This window comes from Myxocyprinus asiaticus, chromosome 13 (genome assembly GCF_019703515.2).
Source record: "Myxocyprinus asiaticus isolate MX2 ecotype Aquarium Trade chromosome 13, UBuf_Myxa_2, whole genome shotgun sequence".
Classification (NCBI taxonomy): Eukaryota; Metazoa; Chordata; class Actinopteri; order Cypriniformes; family Catostomidae; genus Myxocyprinus; species Myxocyprinus asiaticus.
Window position 1 is genome coordinate 10,528,233 of NC_059356.1, and position 14,990 is coordinate 10,543,222.

The 14,990-nt window shown below is 39.4% G+C and overlaps 1 protein-coding gene across 2 annotated transcripts in view; it reads left to right on the forward strand.

Annotated features, from left to right (window-relative positions):
• LOC127450788 (extracellular serine/threonine protein kinase FAM20C-like) overlaps positions 1-13,113 on the forward strand; it is a 124,821-nt gene extending 111,708 nt beyond the window's left edge. The window contains exon 10 of one of the 2 annotated variants that reach the window (XM_051715144.1): positions 12,990-13,113. In XM_051715144.1, coding sequence (XP_051571104.1) covers positions 12,990-13,035 — 46 coding nt within the window. In that variant the 3' untranslated portion in view covers positions 13,036-13,113. Of the gene's footprint in view, positions 1-6,188; positions 7,229-12,989 lie in introns of those variants that run through there. The other variant, XM_051715143.1, reaches the window with a different exon arrangement.
• The last annotated feature ends 1,877 nt before the right edge of the window (positions 13,114-14,990 follow it).

The window sequence follows — 14,990 nt, forward strand, 5'->3', positions numbered from 1 at the left end:
GCACAACAAAGTTTTGGAGATTTTAATAAGTTTGGACTCTTGTAGCCTCAATGTCTGTGCCCGTCATAGTAAGGAAATAATAAGTAATTTTTTATCACTCTATAAATCAATTTAAAAAAAACTATCTGCCAATTAATCGGTTATCGGTCTTTTCCACCACCTTAGTTATTGGTATTGGCAAAACTATCAGTCGACCTCTAATAGTGGTTACTGGTTCTTAATGAAAAGCAATGTCATGAGTGTATTGCATATAACGTTGTTCCTCTTTTATGATTACATTTTAATGTGGCATGAATAATGTTTCATAATTATGTACTGTATTAGCTCAAATCGCAAGCACAAATGCATATTCAGGAAATCCACCAGAAATAGTTCGCCATATGGCCACTTTGACTCACTTTTTTCAAAATAAATTGGTTTGGGACATATTAAAATCCCATGAAATCAAAAGAGTTTTGTTGCCTTTAGTCCATGTCCATTTTTTTTTTTCTTTGCTATTGCACTCCCTAAAATTTTACAAAATACCTGTATACTTTTAGCTGACAAACATATATAAAAGTATGCATTTTAAAAAGTCTTTCTCTTCTGGAAATACTGACCTAAAAAAACTGATGACTCATGCTCCACTACACAGATTGTTGTCCAATCAAATGCTCACTCAGATGAGAATGTCCCTCCCCTGAAACCACCTGCAACCAACTAATAAGTAGGTTCATAGCTGTGCAGTAACTAAAGGCTATTGGCTATTTTTTTAAAAAGGAGGACCTCTTCAATATGTCCCATCCCAACTTCCTGTTTCAATAGGAAATACATCCCAACAGGACAGAAAACGTCATGGTTACTTGTGTAACCTCCGTTCCCTGATGGAGGGAACGAGACATTGTGTCGATGTAGTGACACTAGGGGTCACTCTTGGGAGCCCGAGACACCTCTGGTCTTTGATAAAAGGCCAATGAAAATTGGTGAGTGGTATTTGCATGCCACTCCCCCGGACATACGTGTATAAATCAAATCATATCAAATCAAATCATTTTTACTGTCACACAACCATATACGCAAGTGCAATTGTGTGTGAAATTCTTGGGTACAGTTCCGAGCAATATAGCAGTCGTGAAAGTGATGAGACATATACCAATCTACAATAAACATCAAATTTACACAACACAATTTAAAATCTAATATACACATAATTACACACAACACAATATACAAATAATAACATACACTGCACAGAATGCAATACACACAATATAATAAAAAAGTATATATAGTATATATAGAATGTACAGTAGGATGTTTTGTACTGTATTGACATTCAGGCTTTCGGTTGATAGTAAGTTAAGAGAGAATATAATATAATAATAATATAATTTATGACAGTCCAGTGTGAGATATAAGTGTAAGAGTAATAAAGTGCAGTGCTTATGTATTTTGATCATGGGAGATCAAGAGTTCAAAAGTCTGATTGCTTGGGGGAAGAAGCTATCATGAAGTCGGCTGGTGCGGGTCCTGATTCTGCGATACCGCCTGCCTGATGGTAGCAGTGAGAACAGCCCATGGTTCGGGTGGCTGGAGTCTCTGATGATCCTCCGAGCTTTTTTCACACACCGCCTGGTATATATGTCCTGGAGGGAGGGAAGCTCACCTCTGATGATGTGTCTGGCAGTTCGCACCACCCTTTGCAGTGCTTTGTGGTTGTGGGTGGTGCTATTGCCGTACCAGGCGGAGATGCAGCCAGTCAGGATGCTCTCTACAGAGCAGGTGTAGAACCTTGTGAGGATGTGGCGGTCCATTCCAAACTTCCTCAGCCATCTCAGGAAGAAGAGGCACTGATGAGCCTTCTTCACAACGGCTTCAGTGTGGATGGACCATGTGAGTTCCTCAGTGATGTGGACACCCAGGAACTTGAAGCTGCTGACTCTCTCCACTGGTGCTCCATTGATGGTGATGGGACTGTGTTCTCTGTCTTTTCTTCTGAAGTCCACCACAAGCTCCTTTGTCTTACTGACGTTGAGGGAGAGGTTGTGCTCCTGACACCAGTGTGTCAGTGTGTGCACCTCACCTCTGTAGGCTGTTTCATCATTGTCAGTGATCAGACCTGCCACCGTCGTGTCATCAGCAAACTTAATGATGGCATTGGAGCTATGTGTTGCCACACAGTCATGTGTGTACAGAGAATACAAGAGTGGGCTGAGAACACAGCCCTGTGGGGTTCCAGTGTTGAGGGTCAGTGATGAGGAGATGTTGCTGCCTATTCTAACCACCTGGCGTCTGCTTGACAGGAAGTCCAGGATCCAGCTGCACAGCGAGCTGTTTAAGCCCAGAGCCTGGAGTTTCTCATCAAGCTTGGAGGGCACTATGGTGTTGAATGCTGAGCTGTAGTCTACAAACAGCATTCTCACATAAGTGTTCTTTTTTCCTGGTGGGAGAGAGCAGTGTGTATTGTAGATGCAATGGCATCATCAGTAGAGCGGTTGTTGCGGTAAGCAAACTGCAATGGGTCAAGTGAGAGAGGCAGCACAGAGCAGATGTAATCTCTGATTAGTCTCTCAAAGCATTTGCTGATGATGGGGGTCAGAGCAACAGGACGCCAGTCATTTAAACAAGTGATTTTGGATTGCTTTGGAACAGGCACAATGGTGGATGTTTTGAAGCATGTGGGGACTACAGACAAAGAGAGGGAAAGATTGAAAATGTTCGTAAAAACACCAGCCAGTTGGTTCGCGCACGCTCTGATGACGCAGCCCGGAATGCCGTCTGGACCCGCGGCTTTGCGGATATTCACCCGTCGGAAGGATCGGATTACATCCGCTACAGAGACGGAGAGTGAACTAACATCTGTAGCTTCGGCCACGAGAGCTCTCTCTGCAAGAGCGTTGTTATTTCCCTCAAAACGAGCATAAAAAGTATTTAGCTCATCCAGGAGAGAGGCAGTGGTGTTCATGGCGGAGTTTTTATTCCCTTTAAAGTCTGTGATGATATTAATTCCCTGCCACATGCTTCTAGAGTTGGTGGTGTTAAACTGTCCTTAAATCTTGTTCCTGTACTGACGTTTTGCTGATCTGATAACTGGCTTTTTTATGCTCCTCCACGTTCCCGGAATTAAAAGCGGAGGTCCGCACATTAAGTGCCGTGCGAACATCGCTATTAATCCATGGCTTCTGGTTCGGATAGATCCATATTGTTCTGGTCGGAACGACGTCCTTTATGCACTTTCTGATGAAACACATTATGCTATTAGCGTAAAGCTCGATGTCATCATCAGAGGCAGACCAGAACATCTCCCAGTCCGTGTGATCAAAACAGTCTTGTAGCGTAGAGTCTGATTGGTCCGACCAGCACTGGAACGTTCGGAGGGTGGGTGCTTCCTGTTTCAGTTTCTGCCTGTAAGCGGGCAGAAGCAGAATGGAGGAGTGGTCCGATTTGTGAACTAATGTCCAAAAGTGTTTGTCTGCCGTAGACAATAAGGCAGACAACATCCAAGACAAAAAACATAAGAATTGTAAACAAAACAAACAAAGCACTACCATGTTGTGTCAGAGCTCGCAACGCAGCAGCCATACTTGGCGCCATCTTGAGTCCCAAAAAAAAAGGAGCTGGTATGCAACCACTCATTCAGGTTTTATGCTGAGGAGCCGAGACAAGGTCCCGGCCATTTCAACGGGTAGTTCAGCATTGTGGCAGGAGGGACACAACATCCCGTTCCCTCCATCATGGAACGGAGGTTACACAAGTAACCATGACGTTCCCTATCTGTCACTCACTCAACATTGTGTTGATGTAGTGACACTAGGGGTCCCTATACAAAACGCCGCAACTGGCTGAACTGTGCTACGTGAACTGGTGGTGTGTGACGGGCAGACAACTGTGTGCCTCATAGCCAGCGCATCAGGCTGACACATAACCTCACCCAACATAGTTATGAGTGTCAAACGGCTCTTTGGGAACAAGTCGACTACCCAAAAGATAGAGACAGGCTAGCCCAATCGTGGCCTCTTTTCCCCTTCTTTTTTTTCCACTCCCTAAAAAAAGGGGGATTATCTGATTGGGCCAACCAGGTCTAGGGGGGGTGTCCCTCCCAAGGGGAGGACACCGCAGAGACCACACCTCACCCAGAGAGAGGGGGGATATTTAAGTGGGAATACGTCATATGGTCTTGCAGAGCTATGTCGGAAGTATGTCATGTGGGGAAGTCTCATGGTAGGTCCTACCCAACAGGGAAGGAGTTACTACAAACATGGAGACTGTAGCAGAGGGGCCTCTGCCCAAGGAAGACGCAGTTTGCCAACAGGGAAACGAATTAGCGGAAGATATACATCGCATGGGGTTACCTACAGGGAACCTCCACATGCGGAGCACCTACCCCAGAACAGGGCTTTTAGTTAGCACGTATACAGGGCCAGCAGTGAGTCTCTCCAAAAACTCGACTGCCACAGGGCTCGGAGGAAGTCAACCAGGGAACATAGTTTGTGAACACTACTGGGAGTTGAACAAGGACGAGGGAACAAGGACAGACCGAAAGGGAGGACCTTGTACTGATACGCCCGACCCTCGAATGAAAACCGCAGGAAGGGTGTGTGTCAAGGTAGAATCGAGACGTGGAAGTACGCGTCCTTCAGGTCTACCACCGCGAACCAATCTTGATGCCGGACGCTCACTAGAGTGTGTCTTTGCATCAGCATCTAGGACGGGAGTCTGTGTAAAGCCCGGTTCAGTACTCACAGGTCCAAGATTGGCCTTTTTTTGGTACAGTGAAGTAGGGGCTGTAAAACCCCTTCTTCATCTCGGCCAGAGGGACATTCTCATCAGACTTACCGGCAGGTGGGGCCTCACGGTGGAGCGGAGCCTGAGGTGCCACACCGTGTTGTGGCTGTGCTGAGTTCAGGGACATCGAAGTACTTACCTGGCTCCTTGTGACCACCCCCGGAACAGCCTGGGACAGGTGAGGAAGAGGCCTGTCCTCATGACCCATAGAGACTGTCACATCGGGGGCAGATTTGTGCCACAGCTGGGCACTCAGGGGCGGAGAGACTGCCGCTGGAGCGCCAAACCTGCCAAATAGAGTGGTGGACGGTGGTCGTGATAACGGCCGTGCACACCGGATATGTGGTTCAGGGGAGAGCAGAGGGTTCGACTCTAGCCCGACGCTCGCGGCTGCCCGGGAAAGCATGTCATCATCTCTGCATCAGCCTGTGACTGGGCGACCGCACCCAAAGGGAGGAGCCCAGCTGAGGCTTCTGCATCTGACTGGATGAGCCCGGTCTCCAATGCTGCGCTCGAGAGCTCATCACCTTCGCGGGCTCCAAATAAGAGGTTGAACTCGCCATGAGACGAGCCGGCAGACTCATCCAGAAGCCCGATCGGGGCAGACGAGCGTGCTGAGGAATGGGAGGTCCAATGGGGGATACCCGGCCGAGGTGGTCCCATTGGGGTCCCCAAATCACCCCCAGTGCTAGCCGCGCTGGTAGAAGGACCGAGGCGGGGAGCCTCTGGGGTGGCTTGCTTTCTTACGAAGGTAAGAAACCGCATTGTTGCCATGGATGTGTTCTCACAATGAGTACATGACCCTTCCACGAACGCTGTCTCCGCGTGTGCAGTGCCCAGACACAAAAGACAGTGATCGTGACCGTCAGAAAGCGAGAGATAATGAGCGCAACCAGGAATAACACACAAAGGAAAGGCGTCTTTAAAAAGACGTTCCGTTTGTGCTGCTCTTTTAGAGAAATATACTCTTTTAGATAAATATACTCTTTTAATTCTGCCAAAGCGCCCAGGGGCATTCTCTGCAGTGCACCAGTGCAGAGGGGGGAGAAGCTGCTGAAATGCGCCGTCAGATCCAGCAGAGGTGAATGAACAGTCGTGGGAAAGCTCAGTGAGCATGACCGTTCGGCTCCAAAGAGAAAATCTGAATGAGTGGTTGCATACCAGCTCCTTTTATACCTGTATGTCCAGGGGAGTGGCATGCAAATACCACTCACCAATTTTCATTGGCCTTTTATCAAAGACCAGAGGTGTCTCAGGCTCCCAAGAGTGACCCCTAGTGTCACTACATCGACACAACGTTGAGTGAGTGACAGATAGGAAGCTATTTCAGGGGTCTTTAATGCTAATCTGCTATACTATATAGTACAGATAGTTTGTTAATTAGAATTCTACCACTTTGTCAATTACCATTCTCTTTCTCTCAGAGTGAAGAGGTCGACGTACCTGCGGCTGCAGCTGTTGGCTAAAGAAGAGTACCAGCTGAGCTCTTTGATGTGGGAATCTCTGCTGCAGGATCAGCTTACCCCCATCCTCATCCAGCCACACCTGCAGGCCATGGACCGTCGCTTACGTCTGGTGCTCAAGGTGCTGGCCGACTGCGTGGAGAAAGAAGGCTTCTCATTAGTGGTGGAGGATGACCTGGACACACAGCCCTCCTCACACCACCACCAGGCACACAGAGGGAGGTAGTGAGTCCTGAACCTCGGCCCTCGCTGGTCAAACCCCCACCATGTGCCTCCAACCCCACCGAGGCTTGTGCTTGAGACACTCTCTGAATTCAGTGAATTCCTAGACTTGCCACCAATGCCTCTGAGGAGCCTCCCTACCTGAAGATGTGCTATACAGACGTACAGAGACACAGCTATGTGTTTGACATCCGAGGACCGCTGGGACAATAAAGCTGTTTATTTTGTTTGATTGTCTTTTGATGCACTGCAAAAATTCATTGTCTTGATCACAATGTTTGTCTTCTTTTTTCCACTACAAATATCACATATATTTTTACAGATTATGAAAAGAACAAGGGCAAATGCCCACCATGATGCATTAGAGATGGAAAGCAATCAAATCCCTGAAACTTTGAGAAGCAAATAAATCTTTGCCAAGTCTGAGTACACATGGTGACTAAGTGTAAATAGGCCCTAAACATCCTTAAATTTACATGAGAAGCAAAATTAAGAACAATAATAAGACTTGTTTTTAGAGAATAACTCTTAATTTTATTTTTCTTCTAATTATTCTTACCCATTGGCAAATTGTTTTTTTTTTTTAAACATGCTGCTTTCAAATGTTCATGTACCCTAAAATCAACCCCATCAACCCCCAAATCAATCAGAGGTTGCATTTTTGCTCTAAAATTACATTTATTTTCCACTGACGGTTACGTTTAGGGTGGGGGTTTGGGTTAGGGAGTACAGTTATACAGTAATATGTATTCCTGTTTACTGTATTACATTTATAACCAGTGGCGTAACTTAGGTCTTGTGGGCCCCAGTGCAAAGAAACTGTGGGCGGGGGGGGGGGGGGTCTTGGTCATTTTTCACCACCCCTTGGGCCTGTGGTCATTTTTATGGGTTTTTTTGGTCAACCGTTGCAGGCCCCCTCTCAACCCGGGCCCTATGGCGGCCTCCCACCCTGCCCTCCCTTTAGTTACGCCCCAGTTTACAACTAAAAATGCAACTCGCTTTTGTCGCCACCCAAAAATTTCACCTGGAAATTTCACCTCAGCAACACTTCCAGCTTTGGCCACTGGGGGCAGTTGTTTGAACTTCTGTTAAAACAGACCGATTTCAGCAGCAAAACTTTTGACCTCCTGTCGCAAAATTCACAGTGTGAATCGCTATTTTAATCGCTACTTTATTTTAATTATAAACCTATATATATATATATATATATATATATATATATATATATATATATATATATATATATATATAAATAAATTTAGTTAGATTTATTTAGAAATTATTTGCCAATAGGGTAAGAAACATTTACTGAATTCAAGATAAATTCTCTGAAAGCGAGTTTTAATATGCAATTTTGCTTCTTAAGTAAATCCCCCCCCCCCCCAAAAATGAGTTTTTGCAGAGTGACCAAAGCTCAAAGCTCTGAGCTGCAGTACAGTCTTCTTAGCTGCACCTTGATTTGTTTAACAGGTTTGCTGAAATAATTGATCGCATTTTTGCATATTTATCCCCAAAAGTCAACGAGTGTACAGAAGATATCTTCTTTATAGAGGGATCAAATTTAGAAGCAAGCTAGAACAGAGAAATAGATGAATATAGTGTTAGTACTAATGGCACATACAAGCTTTAATCACTGTACTGCAGTGCTCATGTGCAAGAACACTTTCATACATTCACAGTTTAATGGCACTTCCCACCATCCAAACTAACCACATCAAAGAACCATCATCTAAAATGCATATTGTGCAATCAAACCTTCAATCATTGTGTCAGATCCTGTACATTTGTTTCATTTAAGGTAATTCACTGGTGAAGTGCACCCTTCATTTAAGGTTATTCAGAAGTGAAGCACGCATTTATTATGGACTCTATGGAGAATGAGAGAATGAAGCTTATTGGTTGTTCGAGAGCTCCGTTCCTGCTGGGTTTCCCATCGAAGGCCCCATGCTGAATACACCTGCTCTTTCTTAATGAGAACCGTAAAAACAAACTGCTGGTGAAAGGTCATAATGTTGTTAGTGTTACTTGACAGTGCACGTATCTTCAGTCTCATCTTCGATGAGATTTCAGTGGTTGCTTGAGCACAGGCTTGAGGGAATGAAACAATGAATTGGACTTTTAGTGGAACTAATATTAGGTGTTATGCAGTACAACGACAAACAGTAAAGCTCTTCCAAGCATTTGAAATTCCGACTTTCCAAGGTGAATGCAGCATTAGAGGAACAGTTCACCCAAAAATCTAAATTCTGTCATCACTCACCCTCATGTTGTTCCAAACCCATATGACTTTCCCTCTGCTGAGGGACACAGTAATAGATGATACCGTAGATAAAATGTTAGCCTCAGTCAGCATTGGGGTTGGGGACTGAGAACCGGTTCTTATTTAGAACTGGTTAAATTTTTAAAAAATACCAGAACTGAAGGATTTTCATGACTTTCAGTTCCGTTAACGCTTCTTGATTGCACATTCTTCCATGTGAATGGGACGCCGTGCTAAAACACTCTGACAGTGTTTCCTGTTCTGCCATTCAGTGGCACTGCAACCCTACTACTAAATCAGCAGAGTGAAACACAGCACGACCAGTGTAGTCCGATTCCTGAATGAATGACTCTTATGAGCCAGTTCATTTTAATCTACAGGGCGCAATAAACAGTGCAAATTATTATTATGAGCCGTTCATTTGAACCTACAGCGCTTAACATATATTGCGTCCAATCTAGTCCGATCCCTGAACGAGTGACTATAATGAGCCGGTTCTTTTGAAACATATATGGTATTAAACGCACAGTGTGACCATTGTAGTTAGATTCCCGAACAGTTGACTCTTATGAGCTGGTTCATTTAAATCTACAGCACTAAACATACAGTGCAAATGACTCTTATGAGCTGGTTCTTTTGAATCTACAGCATGAAACATACAGTGCCACCAGTGTAGTCTGATTCCTGAACTCTAATAAGCCGGTTTATTTCAATCTACAGCGCGAAACATAAAGCACGACCATTGTAGTCCGATTCCTGAACGAATAACTCTTTTGAGCTGGTATTTTAAATCTACAATGTGAAACATATAGCGCGACCAGTGTAGTCTGATTCCTGAATGAATGACTCTTAGGGTTTTGGTTTGGAACAACATTAGAGTGAGTAAATGGTGACAATTTTCATTTTTAGGTAAACTATTCCTTTAAACATGAAAGATTGGCTGCTGTGGCATTGCTTTCATTGGGGTCAGACAAATTGTTGCTGACAAATTGTCATTTCATGCCAGGTTAGGACAAGGTGTTATGGTGACCGACGATTTTATAATATGATTTTAATTTAATTAACATTGAATTTCTTTTTCAGCTCTTAACTGTTTTCTTGATTTTTCAGCACCAGTCTCATAAATACAGTATACTGAACTTTCAAACAGAGGTTATTTTTACATTGATCTGTATAAAAATGTTTTCTGCCTTTCACTAGGAGCACTAATCGCCTATTCACTCATAGCCATCTATCATATTTTTAAAGAAATATATGTTGGTTTCTGTCCTAAATGAAACTACTTCAAAATAGTCAACGATCTGTTACATGTTGAAAGCTTGCATTGCTATTTATTAAGAAAGAGTTCATTTGTAAGGAAATGTTGAGGGATTTTAGGTCTTCTTTTTTTTTCTTTTTTTTTTTTTTAAGATTTAAATTAAGTCCCTGTTCCTCGCAGACATTGTATAGATGATTTGATAGTCTGACTGCTCTGTGTAAAATGTGACTATATGCCTGAATCTCTGTGCAATGCTCGAGAAACTGAAATGTTTTGGGATTATTCACACAATGGCTTTTTCGTTCCCCATGGACTGGACTTCAAGGGTTTACGGGATCGTCAAGGCTTCTTTGGCCAAACAGACTCAAAACTTCCCCCATTCTCTCAGTGTGTCTATGTAAATATCTATAAATATGGTATGTTGATCCAGGAGGCTGTTTTCAGAGCGAAAATACAAATAATTCCTTTTCTGTCTTAGGCATTGTTACTGTGAAGACCTGTTTGCAAAATGATACAAGTGTGCAATAAATGAAGCTATGTTGTAGAACTTTTTCTACATTTATTTACAGAGTGTTTCAGGTTCAATATCAGTTAAAGGGATAGTTCACACAAACATGAAAATTCTTTCACCATTTTTTCAACCTCATGTCATTTCGAATCGGCATGACAGGAGATGAAAGATTGAAAAAAGCTTTGCATAAATGTGGTTCGAAGTGATTCTATTTCATTACACATATATGTAAATAATAGAATATTATAGAATGGAATTGAACAGGTTTACAACAGTACAGCATGATCAAACAGAATAGAATTGAACAGAATAGGCTCAGAACAAAACAGCAAAATAGAATAGAAAATAATATAATTGAACAGGTTCAGTACAGAACAACATAATAAAATTAATTAAACTAGGGCCGTGAGAATGTGGGAGCGCAAGGCAATCGACTGTGTTCCGTGACTGATACCAGGTCCTTGAATAACATATAACATGTGAGTAAGGGCAGATGGTGGAGATTCTGGTGCCCCCCTAGGGACTTAGTGCCCAATGCAGACAGGTACTGAATGGAACAAAAATAGAATAGAACAGGTTCAGAACAGAACAACATGATAATATAGAACAATAGAATAGAAAAAAATAGAACAGGTTCAAAACAAAACAACAAAATAGAACAGAAAAGAATAGAACTGAACAGGTTCAAAATAGAACAACATGATTATGTAGAACAGAATAGAAAATAAATAGAATAGAATAGAATAGAATAGAAAAAATAGAACTGAACAACATAATACTATAGAAAAGAAAGAAAGGAATGGAACAGAACAGAATATAATAGTCCAACATAATAATATAGAATAGAATAAAAAAAGACAGTACTGAGCAACATAATACTAAGAAAAGAAAAGATCAGAAAAGAAAAGAAAAGAAAGAAAAGGAATGGAAAGGAATGGAACAGAATGGAATAGAATAAAATAGAATAGAATAGTCCAACATAATAATATAGAATAGAATAGAACATAATAATATAAAATAGAATAGAACAACAAAATAATATAGAATAGAATAGAACATAAGAATATAGAATAGAATAGAACAACATAATAATATAGAATAGAATAGAACATAATATAAAATAGAACAACAAAATAATATAGAATAGAATAGAACATAATATAAAATAGAACAACAAAATAATATAGAATAGAATAGAACATAATAATATAGAATAGAATATACCAACATAATAATATAGAAAAGAAAAGAAGAGAATAAAATAGAATAGAATAGAAAGGAATAGAATAAAATAGAATAGAACATAATAATATAGAATAGAAAGGAAAATAATAGAATAGAACAGAACAACATAATAATATAGAATAGAAAAGAATAGAATAAAATAGAATAGAACAACATTATAATATAGAATAGAACAGAACATAATAATATAAAATAGAATAGAACATAATAATAGAATAGAATAGAAAAGAATATAATAAAATAGAATAGAACAACATAATAATATAGAATAGAATAGAACATAATAATATAAAATAGAATAGAACAACAAAATAATATAGAATAGAATAGAACATAAGAATATAGAATAGAATAGAACAACATAATAATATAGAATAGAATAGAACATAATATAAAATAGAACAACAAAATAATATAGAATAGAATAGAACATAATAATATAGAATAGAATATACCAACATAATAATATAGAAAAGAAGAGAATAAAATAGAATAGAATAGAAAGGAATAGAATAAAATAGAATAGAACATAATAAAATAGAATAGAAAGGAAAATAATAGAATAGAACAGAACAACATAATAATATAGAATAGAAAAGAATAGAATAAAATAGAATAGAACAACATTATAATATAGAATAGAACAGAACATAATAATATAAAATAGAATAGAACAACATAATAATATAGAATAGAAAAGAATAGAATAAAATAGAATAGAACAACATAATAATATAGAACAATAGAAGAGAACAGATGAAACTGAACAACATAATATAGAATAGAAAAGAATAGAATAAAATAGAATAGAACATAATAATAGAATAGAATAGAAAAGAATATAATAAAATAGAATAGAATAGAACAACATAATAATATAGAATAGAAAGGAAAAAATAGAATAGAATAGAACAGAACAACATACTAATATAGAATAGAAAGGAATAGAATAAAATAGAATAGAACAACATAATAATATAGAATAGAAAAGAAAAGAATAGAACAACATAATAATAGAAAATAGAAAAGAATAGAATAGAACAACATAATAATATAGAATAGAAAAGAATAGAATAGAATAGAATAGAACAACATAATAATATAGAACAATAGAATAGAACAGATGAAACTGAACAACATAATAATATAGAACAATACAATAGATTAGACTAAGAATAGAATAGAATTGAATTGAATTGAAAATGTAAATGAACTTTAGGAAAATGTACTGTATATGGAATGTAATAGATATGTTCTTGTTCTTAGAAGATGGAGCCAAATCCTGGTGAGTCTTTCATGTGAGGAGTGCTGAAATGGACCATTCTAAACCTGCTCCGCAGGTTAGAACAGATTAGACGGCCAACTGCTGTCTCCAGGCAACAGATTGTGCCACACTGTGAGGCAATACCTGACATGTAAACAAAACTGAGATGTTGATGTCGTTTTCATCTTCTATTGTTAAACAGCAGGTTGCATTTCAAAGGGAAAAGTCTTTTTCACATTTCCTCTGAAATTACAAAACTCTTTCAGCAATGCCTGACCTTGGAAATTTGCAAGAAAGCTGAAATTTCACTCAGGAACATATAAAGAGACTTGCATTATATTCAACAGCTCTTCTGGTCTAGCCCTTTAGGATCTACATATCATTCATAAAGGTCATTACCAATATGTAGCTGTGCTCCACCTAATTACATTTTCCAGCATAAGATCTAGATTACTATGCAGGACAGTGCATTTTCTTGTCTAGTACAGATTAACTTTTGCATCAAAATTAATTTTACACGCAAAAGAGTGTAGTGAAGTGAAACTTCACAAAATGTACATTTGTCAACAGCCCCAAGGGTGCAAGCCAGCTTGGTGAACAGTGGAACAATTATGTATTTATGGTTTTATTAATCTCTCAAGAACGCAATATTCGGCTAAATTCACACTTTGATTCAGGACTTTATAAAAACATTCAAGATGATTTAAAATGCCAGCATAGGTACTTCCTGAGCATTCAAGAACATATGCAGATACTGTACTGCTGCATTTTAGCTGAACACCAACAAACTGCATACAGTACTGATCAAATGATTAGCCTTTTTGTGCCAGCATGACTTGAATGCTTAAAAAAGATTCCTAACTTATCACATTACCATTTAATCATTGTAACAGATGAAAAAAATAAATCAGTGCCTTATTATATGAAATCAGTTTATAAGAGCATGTTTGTGGAGACTGTTAGTATTGCAACACAAATGAAATTCAATAATGCCTAATTAGTCTCTAATTAGAGACATGTTTATTCTTGGGAGCATTTTGTTGGGGGAAAATGTGGACAAGATGAGTCATGAATACATTTTCCTAAAAGAAAAAGACTGTATTTTAAATGTGTGTATCTGCTAAATGTTTATTTGGTCTACTTTTAGGAATGCACATGGCATATCAATGGCCTCTAAAAGCCACAAAACTTCCATTTTGATTTCATGGGGTCTTTTCATACAAATCTATCAATTAAAAATCTCACCATTTGTATTTTTCTTAATGTCACATGATATTCGTTTGGATTTGAGCAGAAAAGAAATGATCAGCTATTGTGTTTCACATTATCTACTTCATTTATGTTTCACTGTAAGTGTTTATTTCATGTATGAGTCAAATAACCATCCATAACCAAAAGCCTGCATGCAGTCAGTTCAATTTCAGACAGTTTAGGCATTTTAGTGAATGTGTGAGTTTAATATAACCTCATACAGATCTAATCAGATTAATGGAACAAGAAACTATATGGGTTACGACACAGAACATAATGTATGGCTGCTGGTGAATTGGAATATCTTGTATGGAGAAATGATATGCTGCAACAAAGTTTGCATCAAAATTACTTTAATGCGAAAATCTTCTTTGTCTTTTGACTTCATCTGCCTATTTATGTAGCTAAAAATTTACAATTAAATGGGAAAAATGTGTGTTACTTTCACTCATGTTTGTTTCGGCTAAATACTTCAAATTTCAAAAATGACACTGTACTCATATTAAGTGCATTTCCATTCTTATTACACCCCTGCATGGAACTAAAATAGTCCATATTAGTCTTGTACTCGTGTAATCAGTGGCACTTGTCATGCATGTCCACTAGATGGAGGTAGAAATCAGCTGAAAGAACACCGAACACTTTCCCGGTCAAAAATGAATTAGAATAGTTATACCGCTGACTCACCGCTAGGTGGCAGCGCTTGTATAGTTATTAAGAGGAAATTTAGTGTCGCGTTGTCTATCATTGCA